This window comes from Petromyzon marinus, unplaced genomic scaffold (assembly GCF_048934315.1).
Source record: "Petromyzon marinus isolate PM22_M1 ecotype Great Lakes invasive population unplaced genomic scaffold, UKy_Petmar_22M1.pri1.0 PM_G_Scaffold_69, whole genome shotgun sequence".
NCBI classification, from domain to species: Eukaryota; Metazoa; Chordata; class Hyperoartia; order Petromyzontiformes; family Petromyzontidae; genus Petromyzon; species Petromyzon marinus.
The window spans coordinates 491,761-512,892 of record NW_027423023.1 but is presented as its reverse complement, the minus strand read 5'-3'; the positions used below and the strand labels follow the sequence as shown (position 1 = coordinate 512,892).

At 46.5% G+C, this 21,132-nt stretch overlaps 1 protein-coding gene across 1 annotated transcript in view; it reads right to left on the bottom strand.

Annotated features, from left to right (window-relative positions):
• Nucleotides 1-692: 692 nt before the first annotated feature.
• LOC116937278 (3'-5' RNA helicase YTHDC2-like) overlaps nt 693-21,132 on the bottom strand; it is a 36,719-nt gene continuing 16,279 nt past the window's right edge. Inside the window, exons 10-14 of the mRNA XM_076062623.1 lie at nt 19,692-19,818; nt 9,554-9,762; nt 8,476-8,740; nt 6,691-6,794; nt 693-3,294 (exon numbers count right to left, since the gene is read on the bottom strand). Coding sequence (XP_075918738.1) covers nt 2,911-3,294; nt 6,691-6,794; nt 8,476-8,740; nt 9,554-9,762; nt 19,692-19,818 — 1,089 coding nt within the window. The 3' untranslated portion in view covers nt 693-2,910. The remainder of the gene's footprint in view (nt 3,295-6,690; nt 6,795-8,475; nt 8,741-9,553; nt 9,763-19,691; nt 19,819-21,132) is intronic.

The following is a 21,132-nucleotide window of genomic DNA, read 5'->3' as shown; positions in this document are numbered from 1 at the left end:
TCAGGTGAAGGGACGAGACTGTCTGGAGGACAGCCTCGTCATGATTTTTGTTATTTTATTTTTTATACCTACGTGGTGACTTTACCCAATAGAACCAAAGAGTATGGATCCTAGCAGTCACGAAAGCTTTAAATCTACGTTCTGTTTACGTCACAAACCTTACTAATTGGCTGTGTCGGGTGGTGGTGGTGGGTGTAACAACACGCATTTATAGTTTACGCGATCTGGTGATGTTGCCGCGTGCCGTGATGCCGTGCGTGTGACGACGACAATACAGAAGAGGGGCTAAACACGTGGTATGGACACAAACCACGTGATAGGAAGTTCTAGAAGGGTTGCTGTTGATGCTGCTGCACATGACGACGCTGTGTCACGATGCGCTGTGCGATGAAACAGGCGACGCTTTGTGTGTGTGTGTGTGACGCCGACGATCCAGGAAGGGCTACGCACGTGCATTGGGCACATTCTCAGAGGTGACAGCTGGACGAAAGGAAGCTGTGTGCACGCTGAGCTTCTTTCGCACCGCAACACAAGCAATCATCATCAATCATCATCAATCATCATCATGCTTGTGTTGCAGTCGAAACGTCGTGAGAATTGTATTGTTCTATATTTGTATTATTTTATTGTTTCCCTTCTACGTGGTGGTGACTTTACCGAAAGAACCAAGAATATGTATCCCCGCAGTCACGAAAGCTTTAAATCAAAATTTATTTCGCAACCGTTCGCAGCCAAACCACGCAAATCGTAAGTGCGGGTGAAGGACAAGCAAACTAAACACGACAAACAGTTCGAAATAAAATTTTAAAGTTTTTCAAAATTCTCGAAGGGTTTGGGGGATGTTGGGGAAAGAGGCACTGAGAGAAGTCTGCTGCATGAAGAATTGGAAGGCACCAGGCAGGGAGGAAGAAAGTTGATGGATCCGACAAGATATAAGGCGGCCGTGATTTCCCACCGCTGGGCAGAGGACTCAAGAGAGGGTTTGCAGTGCGAGGAGCTGACGCGGCTCATCTCCGCGCACGGACAAACTTACACACACAAAGCCCCGAACTGCACACCACCACCGGTGTGATGTACCAGTAACGAATTGTAAATGTTGTAGTGGGTTTACTCTCCAACACACCACCGGAGTGCAGTACCAGTAACGAATTGTAAATGTTGTAGTGGGTTTACTCTCCAACACACCACCGGTGTGCAGTACCAGTAACGAATTGTAAATGTTGTAGTGGGTTCACTCTCCAACACACCACCACCGGTGTGATGTACCAGTAACGAATTGTAAATGTTGTAGTGGGTTTACTCTCCAACACACCACCCGTATGCAGTACCAGTAACGAATTGTAAATGTTGTAGTGGGTTTACTCTCCAACACACCACCGGTGTGCAGTACCAGTAATGAATTGTAAATGTTGTAGTGGGTTTACTCTCCAACACACCACCGGTGTGCTGTATCAATAACGAATTGTAAATGTTGTAGTGGGTTTACTCTCCAACACACCACCATAGTGCAGTACTAGTAACGAATTGTAAATGTTGTAGTGGGTTTACTCTCCAACACACCACCCGTGGTGTGATGTACCAGTAACGGATTGTAAATGTTGTAGTGGGTTTACTCTCCAACACACCACCGGAGTGCAGTACCAGTAACGAATTGTAAATGTTGTAGTGGGTTTACTCTCCAACACACCACCGGTGTGCAGTACCAGTAACGAATTGTAAATGTAGTGGGTTTACTCTCCAACACACCACCGGTGTGATGTACCAGTAACGAATTGTAAATGTTGTAGTGGGTTTACTCTCCAACACACCACCGGTGTGCAGTACCAGTAACGAATTGTAAATGTTGTAGTGGGTTTACTCTCCAACACACCACCGGTGTGCAGTACCAGTAATGAATTGTAAATGTTGTAGTGGGTTTACTCTCCAACACACCACCGGTGTGATGTACCAGTAACGAATTGTAAATGTTGTAGTGGGTTTACTCTCCAACACACCACCGGTGTGCAGTACTAGTAACGAATTGTAAATGTTGTAGTGGGTTTACTCTCCAACACACCACCGGTGTGCAGTACCAGTAACGAATTGTACATGTTGTAGTGGGTTTACTCTCCAACACACCACCGGTGTGCAGTACCAATAACGAATTGTAAATGTTGTAGTGGGTTTACTCTCCAACACACCACCGGTGTGCAGTACCAATAACGAATTGTAAATGTTGTAGTGGGTTTACTCTCCAACACACCACCGGTGTGATGTACCAGTAACGAATTGTAAATGTTGTAGTGGGTTTACTCTCCAACACACCACCCGTGTGCAGTACCAATAACGAATTGTAAATGTTGTTGTGGGTTTACTCTCCAACACACCACCGGTGTGATGTACCAGTAACGAATTGTAAATGTTGTAGTGGGTTTACTCTCCAACACACCACCGGAGTGCAGTACCAGTAACGGATTGTAAATGTTGTAGTGGGTTTACTCTCCAACACACCACCGGCGTGCAGTACCAGTAACGAATTGGCACGCTTTGTTTACATGAATAACCCTACTAATTGGCTGTGTCGGGTGGTGGCGGATTTAACGGCACATTTATATTGATGCGATTTAACCTTAAAATCATCATTACGGATAATAATGGTTGCGGACGCCTACTGACTACGTGTTGAACTGGTTTCAGAGTGATATGTAATCGTGTTTTTATTTCTCCTGTCAAGCCACGGACGTGACACGACCTCTCACATCCACGTTGCAAGTATAGCGAATTGACGATCTAAGCCAATGATGTATATAGAGGTCTATTTACACTCACCTAGAGACCTACAGACCTCTACATTCACACAGAGACCCACAGATCGTTGCTATCTACACAACTGCCACCGACCTCCCTGCCCGATAAATAACGTGAAAACGATCATGGCCTCACATCTTGGTCACAAGCAACTCCTCGGTTTGTCTCGGCCCCACCTCCACCACCACCACCGGCTCCACCACCACCGGCTCCACCACCACCACCACCACCGCCACTCATCCGGCAACGATCGGCCATCCACGAAGCCGCCGCCGCGGCCGCCGCCGGGGGCGAAAACCTCGCCGCGGGAGCGATCGGCATCGTCGGCCGCCGGCCGATGCCGGCGGGCCGCCGCAGGCCGAGGGCCTCGTCCTCGCGGGCCAGCGCCGCGACGACGGCGCTCACCGTCGCCTCGTCCGCCTGCGACGGGGCGCGCGACGGCTCCCGCATGCGGCGCGCGAACAGCGCGCGCCACTTCTGCCGCAGCCGCAGCAGCAGGTTCGCCGCCTGGCGGGGGGGGAGGGGAGCGGAGCGGAGGGCGTGAACGAGGATCAATCGCCCGGCGTTTTCGAGGCAGCAGCGGCGAGGGTTGTGGGCGGTGACTCCTCTACTTAAGGGACGAGTTATAGGCTCCGGGGGTCTGTTCGTAAAAGTCGATTTGTCCGTAAGTGCCAACTGTACCCCTGTCGATTCCTAACGGCGTCGTACGGCACTGCGCGCCGAGCACCGGGAATGGCTTTAAAAGTTGTGTAACCTCCCGTCAGATGTGGGTGCCACTGGGCTCTTCGCGTTCTACAGATGCAGAAGCCACCACCGCCGTCTATTGCACAGCAGTTGAGCTCGCGACTCTCGGTCCGAATAGGCAACTGGACATACGGACCGGGTTTGTTCGTAAGTCGAACATTCGTAAGCAGAGGAGTCCCTTTATGTGTGCATGTTGAACTTCTTTCGCACTGTACGTAGCCAACCTTGCTAATTGGAGGTGAAGGGTGAAGGAAAGGGAAAAAACTCAAAACAAAAAGCAGTTTTAAAGAAAGAAGTTGATTGCGGCGCCAATGTTCTAAAACTCCCCGGCCGCAAGAGTCGAGGGGGAGCCGTACCCCTGGTACGCCACAAGGCAGTAGAGCAAAGTGGACTGATCTCCATCTGTTTCCATCTGTGCGGGGATAGAGCGTTGCCCCCTCGCGCAAGGCGTGGGTTTTCTTCGGGTGCTCCCGTTTCCTCTCACACGTGAATAATAAACACGACTCATCGCCGATTTGCTAAAAAAATATCTTGAAATAAAAACTCAATTACAGGACCCTCCCGAAAAAGAGTCCTACAGCTCCTGGATAAACAAGTAAATTACTATAAGTACATTTGTATTATATTCTTGGTTCTTTCGGTAAAGTCACATAGAAGGGAAACAATAAAATAATAAAAAAATGAAGCAATAAAATTCTCACGACGTTTCAACTGCAACAGAAGCAATCATCATCATGTGTGAAAACCACAGCAATAATTTTTTTTTTTAATTTCTTGCTGTGGTTTTCACACCTGATGATGATTGCTTGTGTTGCAGTCGAAACGTCGTGAGAATTTTGTTTTATATTTTTATTATTTTATTGGTTGCCTTCTACATGGTGACTTTACCGAAAGAACCAAGAATATGAATCCCTGCAGTCACAAAAGCTTTAAATAAAAATTTACATTTGTAGTGATACGTAGATCCTTGTTTCCCCAGGAAAGCCTCGTCCACTCTTCTGCAAACTAAAACTAAACTTTCTATTTCACCGGGTAAGGCCCACTGAGCTAGAGAGATATTTTTCAGAACCTGGCCACAAATAATATCTCAACAAAGCGGCTTATCACGTGGACACTAATAGCGGCCAAATACTCGGCATGCGTGCTCATTCTAAACGCGGAGGGAAAAACCGGAGATCCCAGGGAAAAATCCACACGACCAAGGGGGGAAACACGCAAACTGCAAACATAGAGCAGGCGTCAGGGTCGGGATTGAACCCACGCGCTCCCTTCATACCAGGCGACGTAGTTAACATCTCGTAACCGTGGGGCCCCACAGAGACACACGCACCTTCACACGGAGACCCATAGACTAGCAACAGAGGTCGGTTGTAATTAAGCCGGGATGTAATTACATACAAACAAAACGCGCACCAGGGTAAATGTGATGGGGTGTGTTTGTACGGCCATCGGTAGCCGGGGTCGAAACCATCAAGTCGCCACAGCTGTGCGCACCGCGGTGTAATCGCAGGCGGTCAAAAAAATCGGGTCGTGAAACCCAGGATTCTCAGCCGTCTCGGCGAAGCGCTCCACGCAGCCGGCTCTTAAGAACAACGCGACAGCCTCATCCGACTGTTGGCTTCTTGTCGGGTATTTTGCGTGTTCACAGCCTCACTCGTGCTGGGAATGTGCACCGTGAGACAGAGCGACGCACACGTGCACGAGAAAACACGCACGGGCTAATGACATATTCTTAGCTCTTTCGGTAAAGTCACCACGTTGAAGGGAAACAATAAAATAAATATAAGACAATAAAAATTATCACGACGTTTCGACCATAACACAAACGGTCGTCATCAGGTGTGTCGGTTCGCATTAATTTATTTATTTTTAAACGGTGTATTTGTTTATTTATAAAAACACGTCAGCGCCACGCGCAGCGATTTGGCAGTTTATTTAGAAGGACTAGTCCATCTATGTTCAGGGGGGGTACCTCAGTGTTTAGTCCTTGATGAACCAAGTCTTCAATGATTGCGATGGTGTCAGGTAATCGCAATCATTGAAGACTTGGTTCATCAAGGACTAAACACTGAGGTACCCCCCTTGAACATAGATGGACTAGTCCTTCTAAATAAACTGCCGAATCGCTGCGCGTGGTGCTGACGTGTTTTTATAAATAAATACACCATTTAAAAATCAATTAATTAATGCAGACCAACACACCTGATGACGACCGTTTGTGTTATGGTCGAAACGTCGTGATAATTTTTATTGTCTTATATTTATTTTATTATTTTATTGTTTCCCTTCAACGTGACTTTACCGAAAGAGCTAAGAATATGAATTACTGCAGTCACGAAAGCTTTAAATCAAAAGGTTAATGACAGTTTCACACGCAGCAGCAGCAGCAGTAGTAGTAATCGTGCTTTCGCGACCAATATTACAGATAAAAGGTTTTTTTTATGGGTTAGATCGCGTAAATATAAATGTGTCGTTAACCCAGCACCACCCGACGAGGCAAATTAGGAAGATGTGTCACGTGTCACGTAAACGTGCCAATCAGTTACACCTTTGGGCCACTTTCTGGCAAAATGTCGTCACAGTAGTCAAATTGTGAATGTTGTGGATTCACTCTCCGACACACCGGTGGGCTGAAGTCGTAACTAATTTGCACGTATTGTTCGACGTGACAAACCTCACTAAAATTGGCTGTCGGGTGGTGGTGGTGGGTTAACGGCGGATTGACATTGAACACAATCTGACCCCAAACAAAAACCATTATTGTGAGGTTCATGACATCATACTAAACTGTTCAGAAAGCAGAGGGAGGGCTTGGGGCAGGAGCGTTGCCACGGTCAAGAAGCGAAGATGAACGGTCAGGAATGATAACGGAGCAGGAGCCAAGGGACGCGGACGTGTCCGAGAGCACGTCCACCGTGCAGACGGAGCGATGAGAGTTTGCGTCCAGCTGCGGAACGGGTTGTTGTTGTTGTTCTTGTTGTTGTTGTTCTTGTTGCACTGCACGATTGAGAGAGGTGGTGGCGGCGGCGGCGGCGGTGGCGGCATGGGGAGGCTTTCATCCAGCAGTGACAAAAGCCAACTCTACACATTCACCATCCAGCAGTGGATACGACCATGGCTGATGACGACGACGACGACGATGGTGGCGGCGTCACTCACCTCGGGGTCCAACTTGAAGTTGATCCACTCGTCTAGATGCAGAACGGCCGTGTTCACCTCCTCCTCAATCTCGTTGTCGCCGCTATCGGGTAGAATCCCCTCCACTGCACACGCACACGCGCAAGTTCACGCAAGACGCGGTCACCGTAGCAGCCGTGACCACTGGCCCGTGACCAATGAGCCGTGACCACCGGCCCGAGACCACCGGCTCATAAACACCGAGCCGTGACCTGCACACGAGCCAAATTCATCGGCATCATCGATGTAAACACTATAAATTTAAAACTCATTTCTTTAGAACTGCTTTTTGTGTTTTAGTTTATTGTTGTTCCTCCGCACCTCCGATTAAGCACGGTTGGCTACGCTAGGTACAGTGTGAAATAAGTTCAACATACCTATACACTACTTTTATTTTAGCCGGTATAAGGCCCACTGAGCTGTGTAGCTCTTTTTCAGATGCAACCTGCGGCAAATGATAGCTCAACAGTGGCTTGACATGTGGACATTTACAGCAGCGAAAACAAATTTTTGATTTAAAGCTTTCATGACTGCAGGGATTCATATTCTTGGTTCTTTCGGTAAAGTCACCACGTAGGGGTTCTTTCTGGCTGGTAACATTTCAAAACAACTTGACCCTCGTCTGTAACAACATCAAACAGGATAGCCCTGTCACAAAGATTTGTGTCGAGTATTTGGCCGCTAAACATCGGTGATGAATATTCTGAACCAATCCCCCGGACTCCCGTTGGGTCGACTCAGCCTGAAATGAGCGCCTTGTGCCGCGTGCAAACATCATCGGGGTGCGGTGGTGCCCACACCTCCCCTTCTTGAGCCACGTCAACCACAATCGACGATCGCTGAGAGCACTCTCCACAACAGTTTCTCTTAGAATTTTTGACTTGAAACTTTCGTGACTCGCAGAGATTCATATTCTTGGTTCTTTCGGTAAAGTAACGTAAAAAAAATGTTGATTAAAATTGTTTCTACATCACTATACCTCCTTTGCCAGTACCAAAATGTAATAATAGGGTTTTTCCCCTTTTTTCTGTCAAAAAAGGTTTCAGTTTTGCTGCCAGAAAACAGGGTAAAAACCCTATTATAATATTTTGGTACTGACAAAGGAGGTCTAATGATGTAGATGCTCACCCCGAGCCCTCATTAATTTGATAGTGGCATTGTCTTTGAGCTGAACGCCTTGTGGTGTCATCTGGTCGAGCACCAATTGGGTCGAGGCTCAAAAGAAAGCCGTCCCTTGGTGTGGACCAATCAGTTTCAAGGACAATGCATCATATTATCATAGTAGTTTTTTTGTTTGCATTTCGACTGCAGGTATTGCGGTTAATGCAGTAACATGAATCCTTGTTAAAAGGTTTCAGTTTTTTTTGCCAGAAAAAAAGGGGAAAAACCCTACTATTAAAAAGTTTCTGTAGAACACAGGAGAAATTTGTCTTAGGTGGTATTAGCGAGGAGCGGCAGTGTAGCGGTCAGCAGGCTGCACTGCAAAACCCGGCGACCCGAGTTCGATTCTGGCTCACGGCCACCGGTGACAATTATCTGAACCGCTCCCGGGCCTCCCCTATGTCGACCCTAGGTCGACTCAGCCTCAAAGGAGCACCAGGCGCAGTGTGCAAACATCACCACTGGGGACAGAAAGGTGGCCTCACGTGGCGCTGGCCACCCACCCTGGCGGCCTTCATCGCCGCTTGCTAACAACACTTGCCCCAAAGCTATCTTGAGGTCTACACGGGGTATATCTGCCTTAGTCTGGCGGTGCAAAGTGTTTACGGTGAAGGTGGAGCGGCGGCGGCTGTTGTTGGCAGTGGCGATCGGTGGCGGTGTCTATCGATGGTGGTGGCATTTGGCGGCCGGAATCGTTGGTAGCGGCGGCGGAGGCGGTGAGGCGAGGGGGGGCCCCGGCGAACAGAGCCACCGCCACGGGGCTCACGGCCGTGACGCAGCGAGCAATTGGCAGGCGGTGCACTCGCGTCATCTCGCCAAACACGAGCCAGTCGGTGGGAAGCGCCGCCACCCCCTGTGGAACGCCCTCCTGCTGCGAGGGGGGAGGACCGCGCACGATAAGGGAGACACGGGGAGGTGAGAGCGGGCAGGGGGTGTGGGAAAGCAGAGACGGCCGATGTTTAAGACGTCGTGTGTTCGCGAACGGCGACGTCTCATCGGTTACTCCGATACCGCCTCACCCGCCTGTTGACCTTTGTGAAGCAGCATCCCTTGCAAACAATGCTTCCAATTGGCTCTCGTCAACTTTGCGTGCCATTTGACTGAATGATGATACCCCCCCCGCTTACGGTGACTGTTTCAGTTTCATTTTGATTTAAAGCTTTCGCAACTGCAGCGATTCATATTCTTGGTTCTTTCGGTAAAATCACCACCGCGTTAGAAGGGAAACGATAAAATAATAAAAATGTAAAACAATAAAATTCTCACGACGTTTCGACTGCAACACAAGCAATCATCATCAGGTGTGAAAACCACAGCAAGACATTTTATTAAGTGGCGTTTTGTTTTTAACGTTAGCACCACGGAGAGCGATTTGTCAGTTATTCAGATGGACGAGTCCATCTATGTTCGGAAAAGAGGAGGGGGGGAGACGAAAATAATGGATGCGGTCTGAAAGCCACCGTAAGCGTGAACAATCAATTAAATGAGATATTGAGTTTTAATTACGAGTTAATATCTTTCTAATGCATTTTCCTACAGAAGGGAAACGATAAAATAATAAAAATGTAAAACAATAAAATTATCACGACGTTTCGACTGCAACACAAGCAATCATCACAGACACACGCACGCACGCACACGCACACACACGCGCACATACGGACACGTGCACGCACGGTGGTACCTTATTGAAGACGCACTGGTCGGGCACGCAGGAGGAAGGGTGGAGGTGCACCTTACGCTCCAGCCTCGTGGTGAGCGTTTGAGTGGTGCGATCCACGTGGATCACGTTGGGGTAGAGCCCCGCCACCAGCGCCGCCTTCACCGCCGGCCACTTCTCCGAGTTCGTGTTGAGGTCGCGGATGTCGCCCACGCCTCTCGGCCGCACGAAACCTGGCGCACGATTATTATTATTATTGTTGTTGTTGTTGTTAGTGGTGTGACTGTCAGTGACACTGGTTTACACAGGAAAGATAACCGTGTTTTAAAACGTAACTGTAAAATAATTTACATTTTACCAGTTGAGGCCCCACTGAACCACGTAGCTATTTTTCAGAGGCAACCTGGACACAAATGATAGCGCAACAGTGGCTAATCATCACGCGGAGATTTAAAGCAGTAGCAAAAATACTCTAAACGTGTGCCATTTCATGGGACATCCTTTGGCAGTACCAAAATATGAGAAGAGGTTTTTTAATCATGTCACTGCATTAACCACAATGCTTGTGGTCAGAATGCAAACATTGGTGTGGACCAATCGGTTTCTAGGACAATGCATATATTCTTCGACCACATCAATTCCATACACCCAGCCATCAGATTTACCATGGAGGTCGAAAAAGATGGCAAGCTACCTTTTTTGGATGTCTTAATTAAAAGGAGACATGATGGTTCAATGAGCCACTCTGTCTACAGGAAAGCTACCCATACAGATGCTTACTAGAAACCGGATTCCCACCACCATCCATCCCAGAAGAATTCTCTCATCAAGACTCTGTACCATAGAGCCCAATGCATATCCGACCAGGAACACATTACCAGTGAACTCAAGCACGTACACCAGGCTCTCAGGGCTAATGGTTACTCCGACTACACAATCCGCAAAGCCATTACTCCAGTCATGAAGAAGGATCCTCTTGTGGAGCCACTCAAAACCATCACCTAACCCTACATTGCAGGGGTCACTAAAAAGATCTCCAAAATCCTGAATAAACACAAGATCCAGGTCCGATTCAACACAGTACATAAAATCCGTGATTTAGTTCCATCTGTAAAAGATGCTGTTCCAGACATACAGTACCCGGGCGTTTACAAACTAAAGTGCCTCTGTGGTAGTAGCTACATTGGAGAAACCAAACGACATATCTCGGACCGCATCCGCGAACATAAAGCAGACTTGAAACACGGTAGGACGAACTCCTCTGCCGTGGCAGATCACTGTTATAATTCAGTGGGCTCACATGACATTGACTTCTCCAAGACGGAGGTTCTTTGCAAACCAACCGGCTACCATGAGAGATTCGTTCATGAGGCCATTCACATATACAAGCACAGAGACAAATTCAACCGAGAAGATGGATTCTGGCTTAGTAACCATTGGAAAGATGTTTTAAATCATTTCTGTTCTTAATTAATTTATTTTACGATGACCTTCAGACCGCAGCTCTTTCGCCAGCATTGACTCTTAATACCTCTGACACCACGGTTAATGGTATGGTTTACAACATGGAGTATAATAGCGCCTCGCAGCTGTCTCTCTCCCCCTCCTCTGTTCCGACTATGGATGAACTCGTACGTCTGAACGGGGCCCGTAGCTATTCGTGTTGCTAAAGTTGAGGGTAAGAATCACCCACTTTTTCACCATATAGCATTGTGATATATAACGACTTATTGTTGGTAGCTTAGCTGATTGGAGAATATAGAGTTTATTGATAACATTAAGGTAATTTATATTTTAGTTTTTTATTGGTTCACTATATAGTACTGTGAATAGCTCAGATGTGTAGGCCTTGACTTCAACATAGTCATTTCTGTGACCAGTCACTAGCTAATCACTCAGTTATTTCAATGCTAAATTCGCCTAGTTATTTCAATGCTAAATTCTCCTGTTTGATTTGTACTAAGTGCCTCGGTGAATGTGTATGCTCTGACTTTAACGTAGCTATTTCTGTGACCAGTTACAAGCTAATCACTCAGCTATTTCAATGCTAAATTCTATGCTAATTCCTTTGTCAAGGGGTGCCTCTGCGGATATGTATGCTTTAACTTAGCTATTTCAATGCTAAATTCTATGCTAATTCCTTTGTCAAGGGGTGCCTCTGCGAATGTGTATGCTTTAACTTTTAACATAGCTATTTCTGTGACCAGTCACAAGCTAATCACTCAGCCTTTTCAATGCTAAATTATATGCTAATTCCTTTGTCAAGGCGCTTTGTTTCCTCTCACACAGCTTAAAGGTCGTGATCTGAACGTGGCTCTTTCACTCCAGCGCTGTCCTACCAGACAGTCTCGTCCGTTCACCTGATGAAGGCCGCTTGTGTTGTGGCCGAAACGTCGTGAGAATATTATTGTGTTATTTTATTTTATCAATTTATTATTTTATTCTCATTCTACGTGACTTTACCGAAAGAACCAAAGAAGATGAATCATTGCAGTCACGAAAGCTTTAAATCGAAATTTAATGCATATATTATCAGAGTGTGTTTTTTGTTTGCGTTTTGACTGCAGGTATTGTGGTCAACGCAACCATGACTCCTTGTCTTAAAAAAAGGTGTCGGTTTTGTTGCCAGATAAAAGGGTAAAAAAACAATGATCAACCATAAGACAATTTAGATTAAAGTTATCAGACCAACTCCGCACTTTTGCGAGAAACATGGCTTCACCAATGATCTTAACACCTGTTGTTGTTGCCAGAAAAAATGGGAAAACAAATTCTGACACGTGTGACATTGATTCTCAATGTGGAGGGAGGACCCGGAGAAAAATACACGTGACCACGGAGAGAGAGACACGCAAACTCCAAATATACAGCAGCAGCAGGCGTCAGGGTCGGGATCGAACCCACGACCTCCTGTGTACCAAGCGAGGTCGTTAACATTTTCCCACCATGGCACAGAAGGGTCCTGCCTAGTTTTTGTGGTAGAGGTGCGATGATGTTGCCGCTCCGTGTGTGTGATCCCAATTGAGTAATTTATAGATAATTGTTTTACAGCATTGGGATGTTTGACCAATATCAGTTACATTTTATGCTAATATTTATTTACTTACTATCAATGGCAGAGCCAGGCTTTTCAGGAAGGTGGGGGCAACCCCTCCAGCAATTAAAAATTGTCCCTTGCTCTTTATTCGACGCGTGTGCGGTGATCGAGGGGTGAATTTGAACCCCGTTTTGTGATCAGCATCGCGCTCGCTGAAGGTGTTGATGCCTTCAGCGAAGTCGTGTCCTGTATATACGCAACTGCGCACAATTCTGTGAGTCGCTTATAACCGCTTTGCCGTTACTTATTGCCAATTGTGGACTCAGACTATTAACCTATCATCTCATAGAGTCCCTGGCACGTAGTAATAATATGGGGGTTGCAAAATGCCGATTTATTACCAATAAACCCCAATGATCCGATCGAAATTAGGGATTTCGATCGGATCATTGGCTGGGCACGTGCCACCCCCCCCCCCCCCCCCCCCCCCTTACTGGCTCCGCCAGTGCTTACTATGGGATGAAATCAGAGAAACCAGAGGAAACTGTACAAACAAATAAACTGCACACAGAAAGTCGCCAAAATCAGAAATCGAACCCAGACCCTGTTTGCTGTGATGCACAAGTGTTGACACTGCAGTGTGTGTAAGGCTGCCAACCTGCCGGGAGAGTTAGTGCAGAATTCTCAACAATAAGAAGAGACGGACCACAATATATATTCCGAGTTTTTTTTTCCCTTAAATCAATCCTCAATATCATTCCCATCGTGCCACAAGCATCGTGACGTGAGATGCGTCATCCTTTCAGAGGTCTCTCAACCATCCGTGATGGAGAGTGACCAACGGAGGCGGATATCGTAGAGCTACTACAGAGCTCCCGTTCAAGTGACCTCCAGTTGACACGTCGCTCTGTTGTATGAGACTAATATCAGTTGCATGACGGTCAAACTGAAAAATGTTAAATTCTCAGAGCTGGAATCTTAGCCAAATTAAGTGCAGAAGCAAATTTAATAGGATTTATTTTGTGTGCGGTCATTTGGTGACCTGGCCGAGACCGTAAACTTGCTACACTTAAGAAGCCGGTTTAATCATAACTCAGTGTCTGTGAGGCTAGGGATCTCTTTGTAATGTCTATGGGTCTCTGTAAATCTATGGGTCTCGATGCGAGTCATGAGTAGCCGGGATGAGACCTTCAGCTACCTTACACTTGAGCACCCGGCATTGTTACAACTCAGTCCCTGTGACACTATGGATCTCAATCTAATGTCTGCAGGGTCTCCGTACATTTATGGGTCTCTATGTGAGTCTATTGGTCTCTGTGTGAGTCTGTGGGTCTCTGTGTGAGTCTATGGGTCACTATGTGAGTCTATGTGTCTCTATGTGAGTCTATGGGTCTCTATGTGAGTCTATGGGTCTCTATGTGAGTCTATGGGTCTCTATGTGAGTCTATGGGTCTCTATGCGAGTATTTGAGTCTCTATGTGAGTCTATGGGTCTTTATGTGAGTCTATGTGTCTCTGTGTGAGTCTATGGGTCCCTATGTGAGACTATGGGTCTCTATGTGAGTCTATGGGTCTCTATGTGAGTCTATGGGTCTCTATGTGAGTCTATGGGTCTCTATGTGAGTATTTGAGTCTCTATGTGAGTCTATGGGTCTCTATGTGAGTCTATGGGTCTCTATGTGAGTATATGGGTCTCTATGTGAGTCTATGGGTCTCAATGTGAGTCTATGGGTCTCTATGTGAGTCTATGGGTCTCTATGTGAGTCTATGGGTCTCTATCTGAGTCTATGGGTCTCTATGTGAGTCTATGTGTCTCTATGTGAGTCTATGGGTCCCTATGTGAGTCTATGGGTCTTTATGTGAGTCTATGGGTCTCTATGCAAGTCTATGGGTCCCTGTGTGAGTTTATGGGTCTCTATGTGATTCTATGGGTCTCTATATGTGAGTCTATGGGTCTCTATGTGAGTCTATGGGTCTCTTTGTGAGTCTATGGGTCTCTATGTGAGTCTATGGGTCCCTGTGTGAGTCTATGGGTCTCTATGTGAGTCTATGGGTCCCTGTGTGAGTTAATGGGTCTCTATGTGAGTCTATGGGTCTCTATATGTGAGTCTATGGGTCTCTATGTGAGTCTATGGGTCTCTATGTGAGTCTATGGGTCTCTTTGTGAGTCTATGGGTCTCTATGTGAGTCTATGGGTCTCTATGTGAGCATTTTAGTCTCTATGTGAGTCTATGGGTCACTATGTGAGTCTATGTGTCTCTATGTGAGTCTATGGGTCTCTATGTGAGTCTATGGGTCTCTATGTGAGTCTATGGGTCTCTATGTGAGTCTATGGGTCTCTATGTGAGTCTATGGGTCTCTATGTGAGTCTATGGGTCTCTATGTGAGTCCATGGGTCTCTATGTGAGTCTATGGGTCTCAATGTGAGACTATGGGTCTCTATGTGAGTCTATGGGTCTCTATGTGAGTATTTGAGTCTCTATGTGAGTCTATGGGTCACTATGTGAGTCTATGTGTCTCAATGTGAGTCTATGGGTCTCTATGTGAGTGTATGGGTCTCTATGTAAGTCTATGGGTCTCTATGTAAGTCTATGGGTCTCTATGTGAGTTTATGGGTCTCTATGTGAGTCTATGGGTCTCTATGTGAGTCTATGGGTCTCTATGTGAGTCTATGGGTCTCTATGTGAGTCTATGGGTCTCTATGTGAGTCTATGGGTCTCTATGTGAGTCTATGGGTCCCTGTGTGAGTTTATGGGTCTCTATGTGAATCTATGGGTCTCTATGTGAGTCTATGGGTCTCTATGTGAGTCTATGGGTCTCTATGTGAGCATTTTAGTCTCTATGTGAGTCTATGGGTCACTATGTGAGTCTATGTGTCTCTATGTGAGTCTATGGGTCTCTATGTGAGTCTATGGGTCTCTATGTGAGTCTATGGGTCTCTATGTGAGTCTATGGGTCTCTATGTGAGTCTATGGGTCTCTATGTGAGTCTATGGGTCTCTATGTGAGTCTATGGGTCTCTATGTGAGTCTATGGGTCTCTATGTGAGTCCATGGGTCTCTATGTGAGTCTATGGGTCTCTATGTGAGTCTATGGGTCTCTATGTGAGTCTATGGGTCTCTATGTGAGTCTATGGGTCTCTATGTGAGTCTATGGGTCTCTATGTGAGTATTTGAGTCTCTATGTGAGTCTATGGGTCTCTATGTGAGTCTATGGGTTTCAATGTGAGTCTATGGGTCTCTATGTGAGTCTATGGGTCCCTATGTGAGTCTATGGGTCTCTATGTGAGTCTATGGGTCTCTATGTGAGTCTATGGGTCTCTATGTGAGTCTATGGGTCTCTATGTGAGTCTATGGGTCTCTATGTGAGTATTTGAGTCTCTATGTGAGTCTATGGGTCTCTATGTGAGTCTATGGGTCTCTATGTGAGTATATGGGTCTCTATGTGAGTCTATGGGTCTCAATGTGAGTCTATGGGTCTCTATGTGAGTCTATGGGTCTCTATGTGAGTCTATGGGTCTCTATCTGAGTCTATGGGTCTCTATGTGAGTCTATGTGTCTCTATGTGAGTCTATGGGTCCCTATGTGAGTCTATGGGTCTTTATGTGAGTCTATGGGTCTCTATGCAAGTCTATGGGTCCCTGTGTGAGTTTATGGGTCTCTATGTGATTCTATGGGTCTCTATATGTGAGTCTATGGGTCTCTATGTGAGTCTATGGGTCTCTTTGTGAGTCTATGGGTCTCTATGTGAGTCTATGGGTCCCTGTGTGAGTCTATGGGTCTCTATGTGAGTCTATGGGTCCCTGTGTGAGTTTATGGGTCTCTATGTGAGTCTATGGGTCTCTATATGTGAGTCTATGGGTCTCTATGTGAGTCTATGGGTCTCTATGTGAGTCTATGGGTCTCTTTGTGAGTCTATGGGTCTCTATGTGAGTCTATGGGTCTCTATGTGAGCATTTTAGTCTCTATGTGAGTCTATGGGTCACTATGTGAGTCTATGTGTCTCTATGTGAGTCTATGGGTCTCTATGTGAGTCTATGGGTCTCTATGTGAGTCTATGGGTCTCTATGTGAGTCTATGGGTCTCTATGTGAGTCTATGGGTCTCTATGTGAGTCCATGGGTCTCTATGTGAGTCTATGGGTCTCAATGTGAGACTATGGGTCTCTATGTGAGTCTATGGGTCTCTATGTGAGTATTTGAGTCTCTATGTGAGTCTATGGGTCACTATGTGAGTCTATGTGTCTCAATGTGAGTCTATGGGTCTCTATGTGAGTCTATGGGTCTCTATGTGAGTCTATGGGTCTCAATGTGAGTCTATGGGTCTCTATGTGAATCTATGGGTCCCTATGTGAGTCTATGGGTCTCTATGTGAGTCTATGTGTCTCAATGTGAGTCTATGGGTCTCTATGTGAGTGTATGGGTCTCTATGTAAGTCTATGGGTCTCTATGTAAGTCTATGGGTCTCTATGTGAGTTTATGGGTCTCTATGTGAGTCTATGGGTCTCTATGTGAGTCTATGGGTCTCTATGTGAGTCTATGGGTCTCTATGTGAGTCTATGGGTCCCTATGTGAGTCTATGGGTCTCTATGTGAGTCTATGGGTCCCTGTGTGAGTTTATGGGTCTCTATGTGAATCTATGGGTCTCTATGTGAGTCTATGGGTCTCTATGTGAGTCTATGGGTCTCTATGTGAGCATTCTAGTCTCTATGTGAGTCTATGGGTCACTATGTGAGTCTATGTGTCTCTATGTGAGTCTATGGGTCTCTATGTGAGTCTATGGGTCTCTATGTGAGTCTATGGGTCTCTATGTGAGTCTATGGGTCTCTATGTGAGTCTATGGGTCTCTATGTGAGTCTATGGGTCTCTATGTGAGTCTATGGGTCTCTATGTGAGTCCATGGGTCTCTATGTGAGTCTATGGGTCTCTATGTGAGTCTATGGGTCTCTATGTGAGTCTATGGGTCTCTATGTGAGTCTATGGGTCTCTATGTGAGTCTATGGGTCCCTATGTGATTCTATGGGTCTCTGTGTGAGTCTATGGGTCTCTATGTGAGTCTATGGGTCTCTATGTGAGTATTTGAGTCTCTATGTGAGTCTATGGGTCTCTATGTGAGTCTATGGGTTTCAATGTGAGTCTATGGGTCTCTATGTGAGTCTATGGGTCCCTGTGTGAGTCTATGTTTCTCTATGTGAGTCTATGGGTCTCTATGTGAGTCTATGGGTCTCTATGTGAGTCTATGGGTCTCTATGTGAGTCTATGGGTCTCTATGTGAGTCTATGGGTCTCTATGTGAGTCTATGGGTCTCAATGTGAGTCTATGGGTCTCTATGTGAATCTATGGGTCCCTATGTGAGTCTATGGGTCTCTATGTGAGTCTATGGGTCTCTATGTGAGTCTATGGGTCCCTATGTGAGTCTATGGGTCTCTATGTGAGTCTATAGGTCCCTGTGTGAGTTTATGGGTCTCTATGTGAGTATTTGAGTCTCTATGTGAGTCAATGGGTCTCTATGTGAGTCTATGGGTTTCAATGTGAGTCTATGGGTCTCTATGTGAGTCTATGGGTCCCTATGTGAGTCTATGGGTCTCTATGTGAGTCTATGGGTCTCTATGTGAGTCTATGGGTCTCTATGTGAGTCTATGGGTCTCTATGTGAGTCTATGGGTCTCTATGTGAGTCTATGGGTCTCTATGTGAGTCTATGGGTCTCTATGTGAGTCTATGGGTCTCTATGTGAGTCTATGGGTCTCTATGTGAGTCTATGGGTCTCAATGTGAGTCTATGGGTCCCTATGTGAGTCTATGGGTCTCTATGTGAGTCTATAGGTCCCTGTGTGAGTTTATGGGTCTCAATGTGAGTCTATGGGTCTCTATGTGAGTCCATGGGTCTCTATGTGAGTCTATGGGTCTCTATGTGAGTCTATGGGTCTCTATGTGAGTCTATGGGTCTCTATGTGAGTCTATGGGTCTCTATGTGAGTCTATGGGTCTCTATGTGAGTCTATGGGTCCCTATGTGATTCTATGGGTCTCTATGTGAGTCTATGGGTCTCTATGTTAGTCTATGGGTCTCTATGTGAGTATTTGAGGCTCTATGTGAGTCTATGGGTCTCTATGTGAGTCTATGGGTTTGAATGTGAGTCTATGGGTCTCTATGTGAGTCTATGGGTCCCTATGTGAGTCTATGGGTCTCTATGTGAGTCTATGGGTCTCTATGTGAGTCTATGGGTCTCAATGTGAGTCTATGGGTCTCTATGTGAGTCTATGGGTCTCTATGTGAGTCTATGGGTCTCTATGTGAGTCTATGGGTCTCAATGTGAGTCTATGGGTCTCTATGTGAATCTATGGGTCCCTATGTGAGTCTATGGGTCTCTATGTGAGTCTATGGGTCTCTATGTGAGTCTATGGGTCCCTATGTGAGTCTATGGGTCTCTATGTGAGTCTATAGGTCCCTGTGTGAGTTTATGGGTCTCAATGTGAGTCTATGGGTCCCTGTGTGAGTTTATGGGTTCCTATGTGAGTCTATGGGTCTCTATGTGAGTCTATGGGTCTCTGTGTGAGTCTATGGGTCTCTATGTGAGTCTATGGGTCTCTATGTGAGTCTATGGGTCTCTATGTGAGTCTATGGGCCTCTATGTGAGTCTATGGGTCTCTTTGTTAGTCTATGGGTCTCTATGTGAGACTATGGGTCTCTATGTGAGTCTATGTGTCTCTATGTGAGTCTATGGGTCTCTATGTGAGTCTATGGGTCTCTATGTGAGTATTTGAGTCTCTATGTGAGTCTATGGGTCTCTATGTGAGTCTATGGGGCTCTATGTGAGTATTTGAGTCTCTATGTGAGTCTATGGGTCTTTATGTGAGTATTTGAGTCTCTATGTGAGTCTATGGGTCTTTATGTGAGTCTATGGGTCTCTATGTGAGTCTATGGGTCTCAATGTGAGTCTATGGGTCTCTATGTGAGTCTATGGATCTCTACGCTAGTCATTAGTAGCCGGGCTCAGACCAAGAAGTCGCTACACTTGAGAACCCAGTTTCATCGCAGACGGGAAGCCGAAACCTGGTACCCCAGGATCACAGCGGCCGCCGGCTGGACGCCCTCCGAAACTTTCCGAGCCGACCCGGCCGCTCGCCCTACCGGACGCGCGCAGATGACCCAACAGCTGCGTCCTCTTGCCGACGATCATCTCCATGGTGCCCCGGCTCAGGAAGCTTCGCTCGCAGAAGGAGCGCTCCGAGCCTCCGGCGCACGCCTTCTGCCACGCCTGGCAGGACGGAGACGCAGACAGCGCAACGGAAATAAACTTTTCAAAGAGGCGGCGGTGACGTGGCCCGGCAGGAGATGCAGCAGAGGTTCACGGTTCGAATCTGGCGGGCCGGCCCTGGTTTTTTTGGTTGCGGGATGTTAACTACCTCGCCTGGTATACGGGATGTCGTGAGTTTTATCCTGACCCCTGATGCCCGCTGCACACGTGGAGTTTGCATATTCTCCCCGTGGTCGCGTGGATGTTTCTCCGTTTTTTGTTCTCTCTCCGCATTCAGAAACGTGCGTTTCAGAAGTATTTGGCTGCGTTAAATTTCCACGCGATAAGCCACTTCATTGGGCTATCGTCTGTCGGCCAGGTCGCTTCTGAAAAAGAGCCACGTAGCTCGATGGCCCTCGCTTGATAAAATAATAAAAAAAATTGACTGCCTTAGAGTGTTCTTCTTTGGTTCTTTCGGTAAAGTCACGTAGAATGAGAATAAAACAATACATTGATAAAAAAAAATAACAGGTCCCTGCAGGGTGGGCTGGTAGGACAAGTCTCTGCGCTGTCTATTGCTGATTTTACACCCAACAGCACGAGATTTCACTTCGTTAAAGTATTGAAAGGGGACGGACGGACGGACACATTAATCTATTGCAGGCTGGTACACTCAGTTTACAACTTCGTTCCTACCAGTATAACACAATAATATTCTCACGACGTTTCGGCCATAACACAAGTGGCCACAACACAAGTGGCCGAAACGTCGTGAGAATTTTATTGTTATTTTATTTTATCAATTTATTATTTTATTCTCATTCTACGTGGTGACTTTACCGAAAGAACCAAAGAAGATGAATCCTTGCAGTCACGAAAGCTTTAAATAGAAATGCCTTAGAGTGGATGTTACAGATCCTTAAATGCGTCACGCTCCAAAACGTGCCATTTTCAAAATATTACACCACCGCTTGGATCGCACTTTCAGGAGCAAAAAAATCGATGCCCGCTGTAGACGGACGAATTTCCCGCGTGCAGGCCCAGGTGCTGAGCCACCTCGTGGTGCCGCACAGGGGGTGCCCCTTCGTAGCGCGTCCAGGGTGAGGTGTGATGATGCGTGTCGCCTATCGGTTTCAGTTTCATTTATTTGGTGCAGGCAGGCGAGCCCTGTGAGCCGTTCGGCTCTTGAATCGTGGTGCCACGGCAACAAAGCAACAAAACGCGAACGAGAAAAACATCTTAAAGTGACTGCTACGTGTGACTCTGTGACTTTGTGCAAAAACAGAAAATCCAGGAAAAAAACAGCAAAATATTCCAGAAAAAGCACCGTGTAAA